The sequence below is a fragment of the Quercus robur genome, chromosome 6, assembly GCF_932294415.1.
Source record: "Quercus robur chromosome 6, dhQueRobu3.1, whole genome shotgun sequence".
Lineage (NCBI taxonomy): Eukaryota > Viridiplantae > Streptophyta > Magnoliopsida > Fagales > Fagaceae > Quercus > Quercus robur.
In genome coordinates, this window is record NC_065539.1 from 8,675,305 (window position 1) to 8,690,573 (window position 15,269).

Here is a 15,269-nt window from a genome sequence, read left to right on the forward strand (position 1 = left end):
ATACAAATACCTAAAACTGAGTTGTACTTAATACACAAATCTGAAAAAGCGTTAAAATAAAAAAATAAAAAAAAATAAAAAATAAACTTCCCTCTTAATAGTTTCGACGGTCTGATGGTGGGTGGTCGACTGGCGGTTCGTTCATCTCTCTCTGTGTTTGCTTATGGTTCCTGAATAGTAAAAATTATATATAATTAGACCCAAATCCAAAACCCTTTTTTTTCCTTCTCTTTTCTCTCAGTTTCTCACTAAACAAAAACCTGCATTAGAAAATTGCAAAGAGCAATTGATTTTAGGACTTACAGTGGACCTTTGGAAGAATGAAGGAAAAGAATTGTAACTCATGAATATGTCTGTTGGTTTGTGGGTATGGTGGGTTTTGATTGAGGAATTTGTGGGTATGGTGGGTAGGTGTCTTTTTTTTTTTTTTTTTTGATACAGGGTAAGTGTCTTTAGATGCTTTGTTGTTGGTTTGCTGTGGGTCTGATGGAGGAGGAGCTGGTAGAGGAAGGCAGGGCATGCATTTTGGTGTTTGGTGAAAAAAAGGCAGAGCATTGTGAAAGAGTTTTGGTGAAAGAAAAGGTACAACATCGTGAAAGAGAAGGCAGAGCATTGGGTTTGGGTTTTAGAAAGTTTTATTATTATTATTTTTTTAATATTGTGTTAAAGTGGAAAATTGTGGAAGTTTCAAAAGTTTCGGTTTTATATATATAGATGAAAGGGGAAAAATAAAGTTTTGTTTTGAAACAGTTAATGGGCCAACATCTATGCTATTTTAAGAAAGTGATTATTGACCATTGGATTAATTACAAATGTTTGGACAATTGAAGGGGTCAAGTGTTGTTTTATTTGAGAACAAGCTTCTTTATTTGTTGAACTAGTACATGTTCGAGGAACAAATGAGGGGGATCGGCACTGTATTAAAAACCAGATTGGCCGGCTGGTCCGACCAGTTAAACTGGGAACCAGAGGCTAGTTTGGTCTGGTAAAAAGGCCTAAAACTGGTAATAACTGGTCAAAAATTGGGAACCGAAGGCAAATTTGGTTTTGTCTCTGATCCGATTTTTAAAACCATGGGGATCGGTTATATTTTTTTTTTTTGGGTGCCCATATCATATTGCTATGTATACTGTAGAAGAAATTTTAGATTTTGGGGGACTATGACCTCCCAAGGAGCAACATAGCTCCGTCTTGCCGACACACTTAATTTAATGTTCTGTTGCATTGTCAATTTATAAATAAAGTAATATTGCTTTTATATGAGTTTATTATCGATCGAATGTGAAATATATGGCGTGTTCCTAGAATTAGTGCATCAAATTCCACTGCCGTGCTTGTGATTTGTATCTCTCAGACAATAAAGCAAAAAGTGAAACCACTCCATTTGAGTCAGCTTTCATTGTCAATGTGTTTCACCCAATTTGACCACACATTTCAGTGGAATTTAAGGTGAGTTCTGTGGGGGATATTCTACTTCGAATGATAAGATCCTCTCTGATCAAAATCTCATGAATGATAAACAGAAATTATACGGTAATGGAATCTATCTTATTCTGAGATATAAGAAAAATTTTACTATGATTTTTCTTCATTGTTACCCAACCTAGAAAATAAACAAGTACCTTCTCAGATTAAGGGTGACTGATGAAGCTTCCAGTAGTTGCAATATATATTATTTTGAGCACTCTTTTCGCAATTCCTACATTGGCATTACTAACAAAGCACCCTTTATATTCCATAGAGCATGAGAAAACACACAACAAAGTACCATGGCTTCCCCAGTGCCCATTCTTTTGCAGTTTGCTCCGGCAATTTACCAAACGTTTGCTATGGGATGGAGGGTATGGGTTGTGTTGTGCTTATAGCCATTTATTGGGTATCTTGATTCCTCATTCCTCTCTTATAGAATTAAAGCTTTATTAATTTTACGATTAAACTTGTTGCACACAAACTAATTTTCACACATCCAAAAAGTAATTGAAGTAAGGACTCTTAACTTTTAATCAAACTTACAACTTTTTAGAGCATGTATTTATCAAATATGCGTAGGTGATATATGTTGTATTTGTACTTGAAAAAATCTATCATGTATCAGATATCAATAGTTGTACACAGCTTAAAAACAAAACTGAAAACATATTAATGGTGTGGTACCTTGTAATAATATCTAAGGTTAGGTACCTACCTACATTGACACCCAAAAACCTCAATTAAATCCCAGTCCCTACAAAATGCTTACAATAAAAAAATAAAGAATTGGAAATTTCTTGCCCGGGAAAACAACCAAATTGTACAACTTCACCTCGAGGCAGAGGAAATTTCACCCACAAAATATTCAAAATAATTACAATTCACAAGTACTAAAAATAAAAATGCCTAGTAGGATTCCTCGGCAATTCGAATAAAGTAAGGATTCAAAATTTCAAACTTTTGAAAGATTTAGGCTGGTTTGGTAACATTGTTTGAACAACAATTTTTATTATTTAAACAATATAATATTTATACAACACTTTTTCACCCGCGTATTCCACAACATTTGAAAGAAAACATTACGGGCCCTTATTTACTATATGTTAATATGTACTTTCTTTTACAAAAGCAAAGGTAAGGTGTCACCAATTTTTGGTGTCCTGTTAGTATTACCCCAAATTACAGGGGCCAAAAAAAAACATAAAAAACCAAAACTTACATTACTGGCTTTACGGGTTCAAACATCCTTGTTAACCTCGTCGGACCCACATGTTTTGTTCCTCGATTGCATGTTGTTAACATAGAACTTCAAGAACAGTAACAAAACAAAACCATTGAGCACGGAATTGAAGATCCACGCGCCAATCCCATGGCACCCACCTTTAAAGAAATGCAACAACAGCACTCCTACGTGGCAGACAAGATTACATCCCAACAGCAAGATCTGACAGTTGAGCACGAAAGGATAGCAAGCGCTGGGCAACCCGATTGCGGTCCAGAACCTGTACCCGTATACGACGGAGTAAACCGACGTCGTTAGGATGATGGAGAGGACTTGGAACGATTGGGAGAACTCGAGCCAGAGGAAGGAGGTGAAGGTGAGGATTGAGTGGTTGAAGAGCTGGAACGAGGCGAGCCTACGACGTCGTAGTATGGTGAAGAAAGTGCGGAGCATGTGGAAGAATCGGGTCAGGTAGTAGAGGTAGGACCAGAAGAAGACCCGCCCCGAGGGTCGGGTTCCGAGTGGGAAACAGAGGAGCCATTGGAATGGGGTTTTGGAGCGGCGCCAGAACCAGCGGGTTTCGCGGATTTCCGAGGCGGCGGAGAGGAGGGTTCCGGCGAAGATTGTGGCGGAGATGAGGGACATGGAGAGGCTGTGTATGGCCGGGATTGGGCCGAGCGGGACGGCCCGGCCCGGTCGGAGGATGAGGCCCAGTAAGAGGTGGAGGAAGGTGGAGAGGGTGAGATAAAGAGCTATGGAGCTGAAGAGGAATGACCACGTGGAGCCCCATGATTGGGTGTGGCTCCATCGGAATGTTACGATTGATGGGTGCTCTGAGAGCCAGTAGGTTAGCTTCTGATAAAGCACTATCATCACCGTTGATATCTAATCGGACGGTGGAGGTTGGCTAGTCTCTGTTTCCTCCTTCCTCTTCTTCTTCTTCACATTGAGTCATTCATATTTTTTTTTTTTTTCATTCTAGTCGTGAAGTTGGAGAAAGGCATTATAAATTGGACGAGTGACGTGGCGAACAAGTGGTTAGCAGGAGGTCTGCGTGGAGGCCAATGATTGGATGTGCTCATTGTAATCATTATATTACGAACGTAGGTAACTCACACATGCGAAGTAAAAAAAAAAAATATATATATATATATATATATATATATATATATATATCAGAAGCACAATGGGTCCCGTACTCCCAAACCCATCTCGTGTTTAGCAATCTTGTGCATCTCCATACTCCATAATAATAATGCGAACGTAGGTAATCATTATATATATATATATATATATATATTTTACTTCTTTTGGTTGGATATTTTGATATCTTGATTTTTGTTAATTAGCTTCAAAAAATGTGAAATGGGTCGTGCTACTAATTGTGGGTTTGAATACAAGTCCAAGTCCACGTCCACGTTTTGGCACTGTAGCGTGTTTTCAGCTTCTTCTTTTTTTCCCTTCCTTAGCCATAGTTGTTGACGAAGAACAATGCACTCGTGCACTGTTCACGAATCCACACACTTCACTTTTCAGTTGCTTTTTCATTAAAAATAGGTCATACGGTATTATTTACACAATTAAAAATTATTTTACTATAGTGTTTTCAGTTTTCAGTTTCAACAAAATAAGTTCTATCTAAACGGACTCTAAGGTGAGTTATGTGCGTTTCTTGAGTTGATTTCTTTTTCTTTTTATTATTTATATTATAGTAGTATTGATTTAGATTAATTGGAGGTATTTTTTTTATTATTAATTATAGAATTTAAAGATAATAAGTGTCTGTTTGGTAAATATTATTTTCACCTACTTATTTTACTATTTAGTTTATTTTTTCTAATATTTATGGGTCTTACTATACTTTTTGGTATTATTTATAGGTCCTATTGTACTATTTTAGCTAACTTTTACCTTTATCTACAGTACTTTCAACAAATTTTTTTTTCAATTTTAATAAAATAAACAAATCCCAAACAATACGAATTATAACAAATGAAGGGCAAAAATGTGATTGGTATCATTTTCGACGATATAATTATAATAGATGAGTGTTTAAATTGTTAAGATATTAGTTTTACCAAATTCATTAAATGATATGTGATTATTTTAAATATATGATGTGTTCATGTCATATCAGTGTACTAAAACATTGAACACAAGTCAAAATCATATTTAATATGATTGTGGGACTTATTTGACACATAATGAGGCATAAGTTGTTGAAAAAAAAAATATTATTAAGGGTCTATTTTGAATTCGTTTATTTTGCTGAAACTGAAAACTTTTTATTGAAAGTATTGTAGATAAAAGTAAAAGTTAGCTGAAATAGTACAGTGGAATCCATGAATAATACCAAAAATAAACTGAAAAATAAAATAAGTTGACAAAAATAACTAATATCAAAAAGAAACTAAGAGCCCAATTTCTTTTTGTCTGAAACTACAATATTGGTCCCTCAAGTTTACCCTGTGTGCGCAATTGGTCCCTCAAGTTTTAACTGAGCACAATCGGTCCCTCAAGTTTATAAAATGCGTTGTTTCAGTCCTTTTACTAACTGCCGTTAGTGATGTTGCTTACGTGGCTAACGGAAAAATGACTTAGCATTTTTTTAAATGACATGGCATTTTTTAAATTAAAAAATTACAATAACTAATTTCCATGTAAGATTTTAGTGACCCAGTTGAAATCAAATTGTAAATTAGAACCCGGTTACAAAGTAAACCCTTTTTTTTTTTTAGTCTAATTTTGGTTTAACACAAACGCACGACGGCGCCAGGCAGAGAAAGGGGAAGAAGAGATTGACGCTAGCCTATGCGACGCCGCCTCCGTTTTACCTGTCACCGGTGGAGACCCAAGCCTTAGTCACCACCGGCGATAGCCCAAGCCTTAGTCACCGCCGGCGAAAGCCAGTGAGCCGTGTCTCTTCTTCCCTCGCACAACCATTGACCCGCCTCCCTCCTCCCATCTCAGGTATTACACTCTTTCCTATGGTATCTCACCTCAATTTAGGTTCATGTATGATTTAGATCCAAAGTTTTTGGGATAATTTGCATCATAGTTTGGTGACCATAAGATTCGGACTTGGTGAATTTAACAACAACGTTGTTAGTGTTCCAATAGATTTAGATGGATTAAAGTCAAAACAAATGCTCAAGGATTTTTTGTTTTTACTTGTTTCACTACTGGTTGTAAAAGTCCTCTTATGTTTCTTTTCTTTTAGTAAGTGTTTATTTCATTTTCAAAATTTTTATGTTATTTTTTTATTTTTTTTATCTTGGTTTCACTGCGTGAGGCCTATTCCTTATGTTATCTCTGGCACTGTTTCTTTGAGTCAGGAGTTGAATGAACCTGTGCTTTCATTCCGTAAGTCTTCTGTCTTCAGCTGAAAGTTTTCGAAGGCCTCAAACACTACTTCCACCTGTATGTAACATTTGCATATAATTCATGGTCATAGAGAAATATCCTAACCATGTAGTGGTGGACCCTTTGTGTCTATTAGTGAGTTAATACTGCACAAGGAGAAGGACCACATATTGTTTATTGTTTAAATTCTGTTTATTGTTTAAAAATAATAATTCAGCCCTTTACAATGTCACTTTTTAACAGTAAATTCCTTGCTTTTTTTTGTAGGAATGGACGACTTTGACTTCACAATCGCTCTTTACTATTGGGGGAAGATTAAAAATAATCCATATAGATACGAAGGAGGGGAGGTAAAGATATACGAAGACAATAATTCCGATGAAATGTCACTTGTCGAGATATGGAATAAGGCCAAAAATTTTGGGTATGGTGAAAATGATGTATTTATGTACAGAGTGCCTACTATGCCATTTGCAGGTGGTTTAAAACCTTTGGAGAATGATGTTGATGTAATGAACATGGTGAAGTGTATTAAAGGTTATAATGAAGTGGAAGTGTATGTTATATTCTTAGATGATTATGAGAATGCTATTGGTAATAAGGGAGGTGGTGATAACGAGGATAATTTTAATGAGGGAGACAAAGTAGATGGGGCTGTTAGTGAAGAGGATAGTGCTCATAGGGTTCATTTTGGATGCAGTGAAAGTGATGATGATGATATGTTTGCACAGTATATTAGCAGTGATGAAATAGCCTCCAAAGTAAAAGGCTTACCTAATGAGACCTTGTGTCTTAGAAAAGAAAAGCAGGTGAAACTCAAAGAGGGGAGAAAGGGAAAGGCTAGTGCATGTGGGGTTAGTCCTAGTAGGGTTGAAGGTAGTGGGGTTGATCCTAATGGTGTTGGCCAAAGTGAGGCTGGTGCAAGTGGTGTTGGTCCTACTAGGATTGATGCAAGAGGTGTTGATCCTACATGGATTGATGTAAGTGGGGTTAATCCTAGTGCAAGTGCGCTTGTTGCATTTGGAGCTGATAAGGATGAAGATAAGTGGGAGTCAGAGACGTCTGCAAGTCTGGTTAGTTCATCTGATGATGAAACTAGGCGTACATATCCTCAATACCATCCACCAGAATCCTTCTCTGAGGTGCACTTTGAACTTGAGATGCAGTTTGCTACCAAAAAGGATGTCATGGATGCTATCAAACTCTACTCTATTTTCAAAGGGGTTCCAGTAAAGTTTAAAAAAAATGACAAAGTGAGGGTAAGAGTAAAATGCACAGATAAATGTCCTTTTGAGTTGTATTGTGGAAAGATGAAAGATGAAGATACTTGGATGGTGAAGAAATTGAATCCAGAACATAATTGTGGGAGGCGATTGAGGAATAGATTTGCATCTTCAAATTGGCTTGGGAAGCATCTAGTGGATGATGTGAGGAATGACCCAAATGTGAAGATGTCCGTGATTAAAGACCGAGTTGTAAATAAGTTTAAGGTTCATATTAGTAGGTATCAAGCATCTAGAGCAAAAGCTAGGGCTAAAGAATTAGTGCATGGAACTTTTACAGAACAATATGCTCAGTTGGGGGATTACTGTGAAGAATTGTTGAGAAGCAACCCTGGGTCTACTACACTAATCTCTACCAATAGACCTCAACCACACTTGCAACCAAAATTTGAGAGATTATATGTATGTTTGGATGCTTGTAAGAGAGGGTTTTTAGCTGCTTGTAGGCCTTTTATTGGTGTTGATGGATGTCATTTGAAGGGTGAGTATCCAGGACAGATCTTGACAGCAGTTGGCAAGGATGGAAATAATGGTGTTTTCCCAATTGCATTTGCCGTGGTTGAGGCAGAAACAAAGGACTCGTGGACATGGTTCATGAAAAGGTTGCTTGATGATATTGGAAGTTTAAGGGATGAAGGGTGGACCTTCATGTCTGATCAGCAAAAGGTAAATTGAACTTTCATTTTATTTTATTCTTTAAATTTGGATGATGGACCTTACTATAAATTCACACCAAATTAATTATATTCTAATACATCCAATAATTTTGTATTTTATGTCTTCATTGTAGGGATTAACACAAATGTTTGATGAGCTCATGCCAGGTGTGGACCATCGATTTTGTGTTCGACATCTATATAATAACTTTAGTAAGGATCATAAAGGTAAGCTACTAAAGGATCGCATGTGGGCAGCTGCTAGGGCCACTAACATGTCTGAGTTTCAGTTTGAAATGGGGAAGATCAAGAAATTAAATATAAAGGCATGAGAATGGTTGGTAGGAAAGGAACCTAGGTTTTGGACAAGAGCAGCTTTTAGAAGGTATCCTAGGTGTGATGCACTAACCAACAATGGATGTGAAAATTTTAATTCTCAAATATTGGAGTTTAGGGATAAACCAATAATCACTATGTTGGAGGAGATTAGATTGCATCTGATGGCTTATTATATTAAGAAGAAGGAGAAAATTGCAAGGTATCAAGGACCTATATGTCCTAGAATCCAAAACAAGTTAGAGATTGAAAAAATTAATAGTACAAATTGGGTTCCAGTTTGGTGTGGGGATAGCAATGAATCAAAGTTTGAAGTATCAAAATTGCCTGACAAGTATGTAGTTGACATAAAGCAGCGTACATGCTCATGTGGATCATGGGACCTTACTGGGATTCCTTGTGCACATTCTATAGCTGCATTGGGATATATGGGTCATACGATTGAAGATTATGTGCATCATTGCTATAGTATGGAGTCCTTAACCCAAACTTATGGGTCATGTATATACCCTATTAATGGTCCCAAGTTGTGGCCACAGAGTAATAGAGAAACCATACTCCCTCCTAAAAAAGTAAGACAAGGGGGTAGGCCTAAAAAGAAGAGGAAGAAAGAACTTGGTGAGCTAAACAATCCATATAAGATAAAGAGGAGAATTGGCCATGTTAAATGTAGCCAATGTGGAACAGTAGGCCATAACAAGAGGAGGTGCAATCCTGCTACTCAATCTAGCAAACAATTACGAGTAAGGCTTGTAATAGTTAGATTTTTTTTTTCTTCTTTTTTTCCCCTTGTTGATAATGCACTACTAAGTTGTGATGTACCATTTATAGATGAGAGAGCAAAATGTAACAACACACTGTTTGGAAAACCAAGAACATGGGACATCTTCAAGCCATATAGAACCTACTAATGGGGCAGCACCTCCATCACAACCAAGCCATGGAGCATATGCAAGCCAGCATAGTCAAAAAATACCTGTGAGTGATTGCAAGTACATATTTATATTTGTTAGTCTCATATGAAAAAAATCACAAATTTATAGTTAATGTGCTGAAATGAAGCTATAATGCATTTTCAGGTTAGGAAAAGAAATGTCACAACACAAAGTCAGCCAACACCCCAATGTGAAGGAGTCCATCAAAGTCAACCAGTATCTCAGGTTATTATTATTACATTTATATGTTACAACAAAATTGTCTATGTTGTTTCTTTATGGTAAATATCATTGTGCACCTTATCAGGTTGGACCCAACGAAGTTACCAGAAGTTACAGTTTTGGAGTATCAGTAGAGACAATGGCTGCTGCAAGTGAGACATCCAGAAGAATTACAAAATTTTATAAGAATGCACAATTGCAAAAGTGAACAGTGAACGATATTTGTTGTGGTTAAATGTGCAGAAGTGAAGGTGCTTGTGGAGATAAATTTGTATTTTGAAGTGGATGGAACTCTTAGATATTTTTTTGTTATTATTTGAAATAGTTCAAGGATTACTACTATTTGGAACAATTTAAAGTATAGGTTATTTAATGTTACGATTTTGAACATGTTAATTGGTGCAATTTAATATGAAGTTTATTAGAAACCTTGTCAAATTATGCAATCAGCTAGTCTTTCATTTAAAATTGATCAATTGTTTAGAGATATTGTTATGCCCTAGAATGGTTTAATTTGCAAGACTCTTGAATGGAAGAGCAAATTCAATATGGAAGAGCATATTGTACAAAACTGTGGCAATCAAATTTCAAATATACTCAACCCAATTTGGTACAAAACTACAGTGAAATCACTGTTGTCTTGACTAAGATTTATACTTTGATGGTCTCATATTTCAAAGAAGGCAGGAGTTTTTATTGAACTTTGCTTTAATCAACAAATTTGGGGTTTTACACGTTGTACCTCTATTTTAGAGTTTCATAATTCTCTTAGTTTTATTGTGTAATTTTTCTTAATCCTGTGTTCATCATTGTGAACATAACGTGTTTTTATTTCAATAAAGCAATTCTACTTGCAAAAATAAAATACAATAAGCAGATTAAATTCAATTAATGAAATGAACAAAAGAGGGGGGAGGGGGTAGCAGAGAAAAGGTTAAAAAAAAGTTGTATAAGCCATGGATTCTGCATTTGTCAGTAGGAGAAGTCCGTGAGTTGCTTTTTCAAGTACTTGAAAATGAAGAAGATGGCATAATGAAACATGGAGCACCATCACAAACTAATCAACATTTAGCTTCACAAGGGATTCACTCATCAAAGTTCTGCTTAGATCCTGTTGGTTCCACGCTAGCATCATGTCAGCTTTTTGATGCTGTAGTTAGCATGTGTGTCCCAGTAATAGTTAGTGGCAAAAATATAGAATTGCCTTTTGAAAATTTCATGGACTATAGAAAAATTGCAATATCTGTAGATTCCACCTCTGCTGTAAAGTAGGGATTTTTAGTTACAATGTTGAAAAATGTCACCATAGAAAGGATTCTTGAATACCAGAGAGAGATGAAACTGGTAAGTTCAATTTGCATAATTTTCTGAAATTTTCGTTGTGATAAGGGTACTAAATATTTTTATCATCTCTAATTTTCCATAAAAAGTGAGTGAAATTACAAATATCAAGCAATCCATTTACACATCACTTTTGAGTTCAGAGATACATATATAAAAACAAATGAAATTATATAATAATCCATGTCTCTAGTTAAAAATCTTCTACCTTACATGAAAATTTTCCAGTCTCTTAACTACACAAAAGCTAATACATATAAAAAACACATAGGTTTCTAAAATAGAATACCAAACTTCAAAATCCTTCAAAGCTTTTGATACCCAGGAAACACCTCCCTTTGGTCTTTGTTGATACTTCCACTTTAGTTACGGTTCTTACACTTCTCCATGGTCCTTGGAGCTGCAATTAAAGCATATTTCGTAGATCATTTTGAATGTACATTTTCACAACAGAGACAAAAATCGACAATTACGCTAACAACAAGTCCATGATGTTCGATCACACTATATATTAAGCTGACAAATTATCACTCTGAATATATTATAATAACACATGCCTAGCCCAATTGCCTCTGAGCCCTTCATGATCCTAAGCCTCCTACAGGAGTCGGTGAACATTCTATGACAACAATCAGAAAAAAACAATAAGGGAATATATTTATGGTTGGAAATGACAAATCTTCAATAATCCAATGTAAGATATCATATCAGAACATCTAGATCAAGTTGGCAATATCTAAATAAAAGTAGAGAATTCAATGCCAAACCTGTGTTAACATTCACAACTGGTAACATTTGGATAATCATACACAAATAACAAATTTACAATTTTTAACACAAATAACAAATTTAAAGGCACTGCTTTTAAATATTAATCCTTCATGAATTGGTTAGACTAATAATTCATGAACGGTTTTTTCTTTAGAGGACATGATATTACTTGCCCATTGTGAGAATTTACAGCTTGACTTTTTCAGGATTATGACAGTGATAAGGTATTCTCAATCCAAGATGATCACATCAGCCACTTGTTGCCTACATTTTACCAAGATATGATAGTAAGGGTGTACTCTAAGAAGCCTGAATTGGTTTGTGGAAAATAAAGACATTGATTTTGCTAAGTCATTTATATGGTTAGGATATTTCTCTATGACCATGAATTATATGCAAATGTTACATACAGGTGGAAGCAGTGTTTGAGGCCTTCGAAAACTTTCAGCTGAAGACAGAAGACTTACGGAATGAAAGCACAGGTTCATTCAACTCCTGACTCAAAGAAACAGTGCCAGAGATAACATAAGGAATAGGCCTCACGCAGTGAAACCAAGATAAAAAAATAAAAAAATAACATAAAAATTTTGAAAATGAAATAAACACTTACTAAAAGAAAAGAAACATAAGAGGACTTTTACAACCAGTAGTGAAACAAGTAAAAACAAACAATCCTTGAGCATTTGTTTTGAATTTAATCCATCTAAATCTATTGGAGCACTGACAACGTTGTTGTTAAATTCACCAAGTCCGAATCTTATGGTCACCAAACTATGATGCAAATTATCCCAAAAACTTTGGATCTAAATCATACATGAACCTAAATTGAGGAGAGCTACCATAGGAAAGAGTGTAATACCTGAGATGGGAGGAGGGAGGCGGGTCAATGGTTGTGCAAGGGAAGAAGAGACACGACTCACTGGCTTTCGCCGGCGGTGACTAAGGCTTGGGCTATCGCCGGTGGTGACTAAGGCTTGGCTATCGCCGGTGGTGGCTACGGCTTGGGTCTCCACTGGTGACAGGTCAGACGGAGGCGGCGTCGCATAGGCTAGCGTCAATCTCTTCTTCCCCTTTCTCTGCCTGGCGCCGTCGTGCGTTTGTGTTAAACCAAAATTAGACTAAAATAAAAAAAAGGGTTTACTTTGTAACCGGGTTCTAATTTACAATTTGATTTCAACTGGGTCACTAAAATCTTACATGGAAATTAGTTATTGTAATTTTTTAATTTAAAAAATGCCATGTCATTTAAAAAAATGCTAAGTCATTTTTCCGTTAGCCACGTAAGCAACATCACTAACGGCAGTTAGTAAAAGGACTGAAACAACGCATTTTATAAACTTGAGGGACCGATTGTGCTCAGTTAAAACTTGAGGGACCAATTGCGCACACAGGGTAAACTTGAGGGACCAATATTGTAGTTTCGCCTTCTTTTTTCCTTGAATAAGATAAGTTATAATTAAGACAAAAGTAAATAGTTGAACGAAACTTGGGTACCTTAGATTCCTATATTAAGCACAGCTACGTGGGTACATTGGCTAATAAACTTACATAGTTAAAATTAATGTTATTGGTAAAAAAGATAATATAATTTGAGTTAATTAGTCAATGTTGTCAAAGGGAGAGTCAAGGGACCAAAGGCCCCACACAAACTCCCTCTATATTACATAGGTTTTTTTTTTTAAATATATTTTTTTAGATAAGTGCTATATTCACAATATTTTCACAACAAATAATAGATGTTAAGTAGTTATGGTTCTAATTTGAAGCCACTACTTGAATTAACTGTTTGCCTACTAATAACAGCTAGTAACCACATACCACTTATGATTTGTTATGAAAATAACATTTTTTTTTTATGTCAAACTTAATTTAAAAATATAGGAAAAAAATGTTTCCTACTTTGTTAGTTTTTTATGTTAAAATTTATTTAAAAAGTAATAAAATAAAGAAAAAAGGATTTTTAATTAAAGATTAAAAAAATGTTAACTTTAAAAGGGTCAAGAGGGAAAATTTTCTATATGATAATTTCTTAATTTTAATAAAAATAAATTTATAAGTAATACAGTTTAAAAATAATCATATAATAAACACCATAATTTACTTTGTTTCTAAGATAGAACTCTAAATTTTTAAATATACAAATGGTTACAATATGGCTTAAAATTATTATAAATTTAATCATTTTATAAGTGTGGAAGAGTAGGATCCGAACACAGAAGAGAGCATATAGGCCCATATGCCCAGTTCGGGGATGGTAAAAGACCCATTTGCACACCAATCCGAGCTGGACACGTGGATGAGAATCCGGGGAGGAAAGATGTAGAGGCCCATCATCCGAGGAGCTCGAAGAGGTAGCACTCCTCGGGAATCCTTTAGCTAGCCACTTGCACCAAATAATAGGATACCGAGGAAGACAGTAAAGATGCGCAAGTAAAGAAGAGAAGAAATATCTAGGTAAAGTAGCCATCACCTCCACATTTAATGCACTATACCAACTTAGCCGGCCGCATTAATGAAAGAATGACCCTTAAATAGTAATCTCACAGCTCACAGCTCACAACACACTCTACCACCACCAATAGAGCCCTGATGGGACAAACATCCAAACTAATGCCTTTACTATACAAGTGAAGGGCTCAGATGCAATGGGAAGGACTATATAAAGGAAGGAAACCCCTCCAAATAGGAGGACGAAAAATGGAGAAAAGAACACAAAAACTGTGAAGCACCACCTTGTATTAAGGACTTGAAACTTTTTATGAATATTGGCTCCTCGGCCAGACCCAAGGTAGTATTATTTCCAAATTTAGTACTTTTTTGCAATTCATTCAACCCTTTTTCCTTTAACCTAACAGTTGGTCCATAAGGGAGCATTAAAATTGACCTTGGAAGCTCATACTCTAACATTGCATTGGGCATGTAAATCCTAACTCCACTATTTTAAGTGGGCTTAGTCTTTTTTGGACTCATACAATAACTTTAACAAAAATTAACATAAATTCTACTTGAGGTTTATTGAGTTACTAAAAATCATTACGTGAGGATTATAAGTGAAATTTTGATAATGTAAAAAAAAAAAAAAAAAAAAAAAAAAAAAAAAAAAAAATCATTAATAGACTATAAAAAAAAAATACACAACATAGTGGACATGTTACATTTTTATCAAATATCAATTAGCATTCAAATTAGAGACACATTAAAAAATGAGTGTGAGTTATAGAGGTTTAAAACTTGTGTTGTGTATCCAAAAGTTAGACTCTTTTGGATATACATCACTGTCAGTTTATTTAAAATCTTTTTCCCTCCCTCCTTGTGTGTGTATGTGTGTTAAAATACTTAGTATTTTCAAAAGAAAAAATTGTGGGTTAATCTCACATTGAAAAATGAGTGTAAGTCATAGAAGTTTAAAACCTATGTTATGTATCCAAGAGTTAAACCCTTTTGGATATACACCACTGACAGTTTCTTTAAAACCTTTTCATCTCTCCCCTTATGTGTGTGTGCGTGTTAAAATACTTAGTATTCTCAACCAAAAAAAAAAAAAAAAAGAGTAATTTAATTACCTAGATCGGTGTTAAGTATTATATAATATATAATATAATGTGTGTGCATTTATGTGTATCTATTTGTGTCCACAATTGTAAGGAGACATGTATGTTAGTTATAAATT

General features: G+C 35.3%; 2 protein-coding genes and 1 long non-coding RNA gene across 3 annotated transcripts; 1 reads left to right on the forward strand and 2 right to left on the reverse strand.

The window, feature by feature from the left end:
• Positions 1–2,445: 2,445 nt before the first annotated feature.
• LOC126732603 (elongation of fatty acids protein 3-like) lies at positions 2,446–3,667 on the reverse strand. The gene has a single exon (XM_050435548.1). It carries the CDS (start codon positions 3,563–3,565, stop codon positions 2,708–2,710), a length of 858 nt encoding a protein of 285 aa, XP_050291505.1. The 5' UTR covers positions 3,566–3,667; the 3' UTR covers positions 2,446–2,707.
• Positions 3,668–8,378: 4,711 nt separating this feature from the next.
• On the forward strand, positions 8,379–9,831 carry LOC126689635 (uncharacterized). Its single transcript, XM_050384864.1, has 4 exons — positions 8,379–9,073; positions 9,162–9,308; positions 9,410–9,490; positions 9,573–9,831. Exons 1-4 carry the CDS (start codon positions 8,468–8,470, stop codon positions 9,693–9,695), a joined length of 957 nt encoding a protein of 318 aa, XP_050240821.1. The 5' UTR covers positions 8,379–8,467; the 3' UTR covers positions 9,696–9,831.
• A 1,554-nt stretch (positions 9,832–11,385) lies between these two features.
• Positions 11,386–12,735, reverse strand: LOC126732604 (uncharacterized). The gene is made up of 3 exons (XR_007659512.1): positions 12,459–12,735; positions 12,010–12,094; positions 11,386–11,447 (listed from the first exon to the last, which is right to left on the reverse strand). It is a non-coding gene; the product is annotated as an uncharacterized LOC126732604 (long non-coding RNA).
• Positions 12,736–15,269: the final 2,534 nt, after the last annotated feature.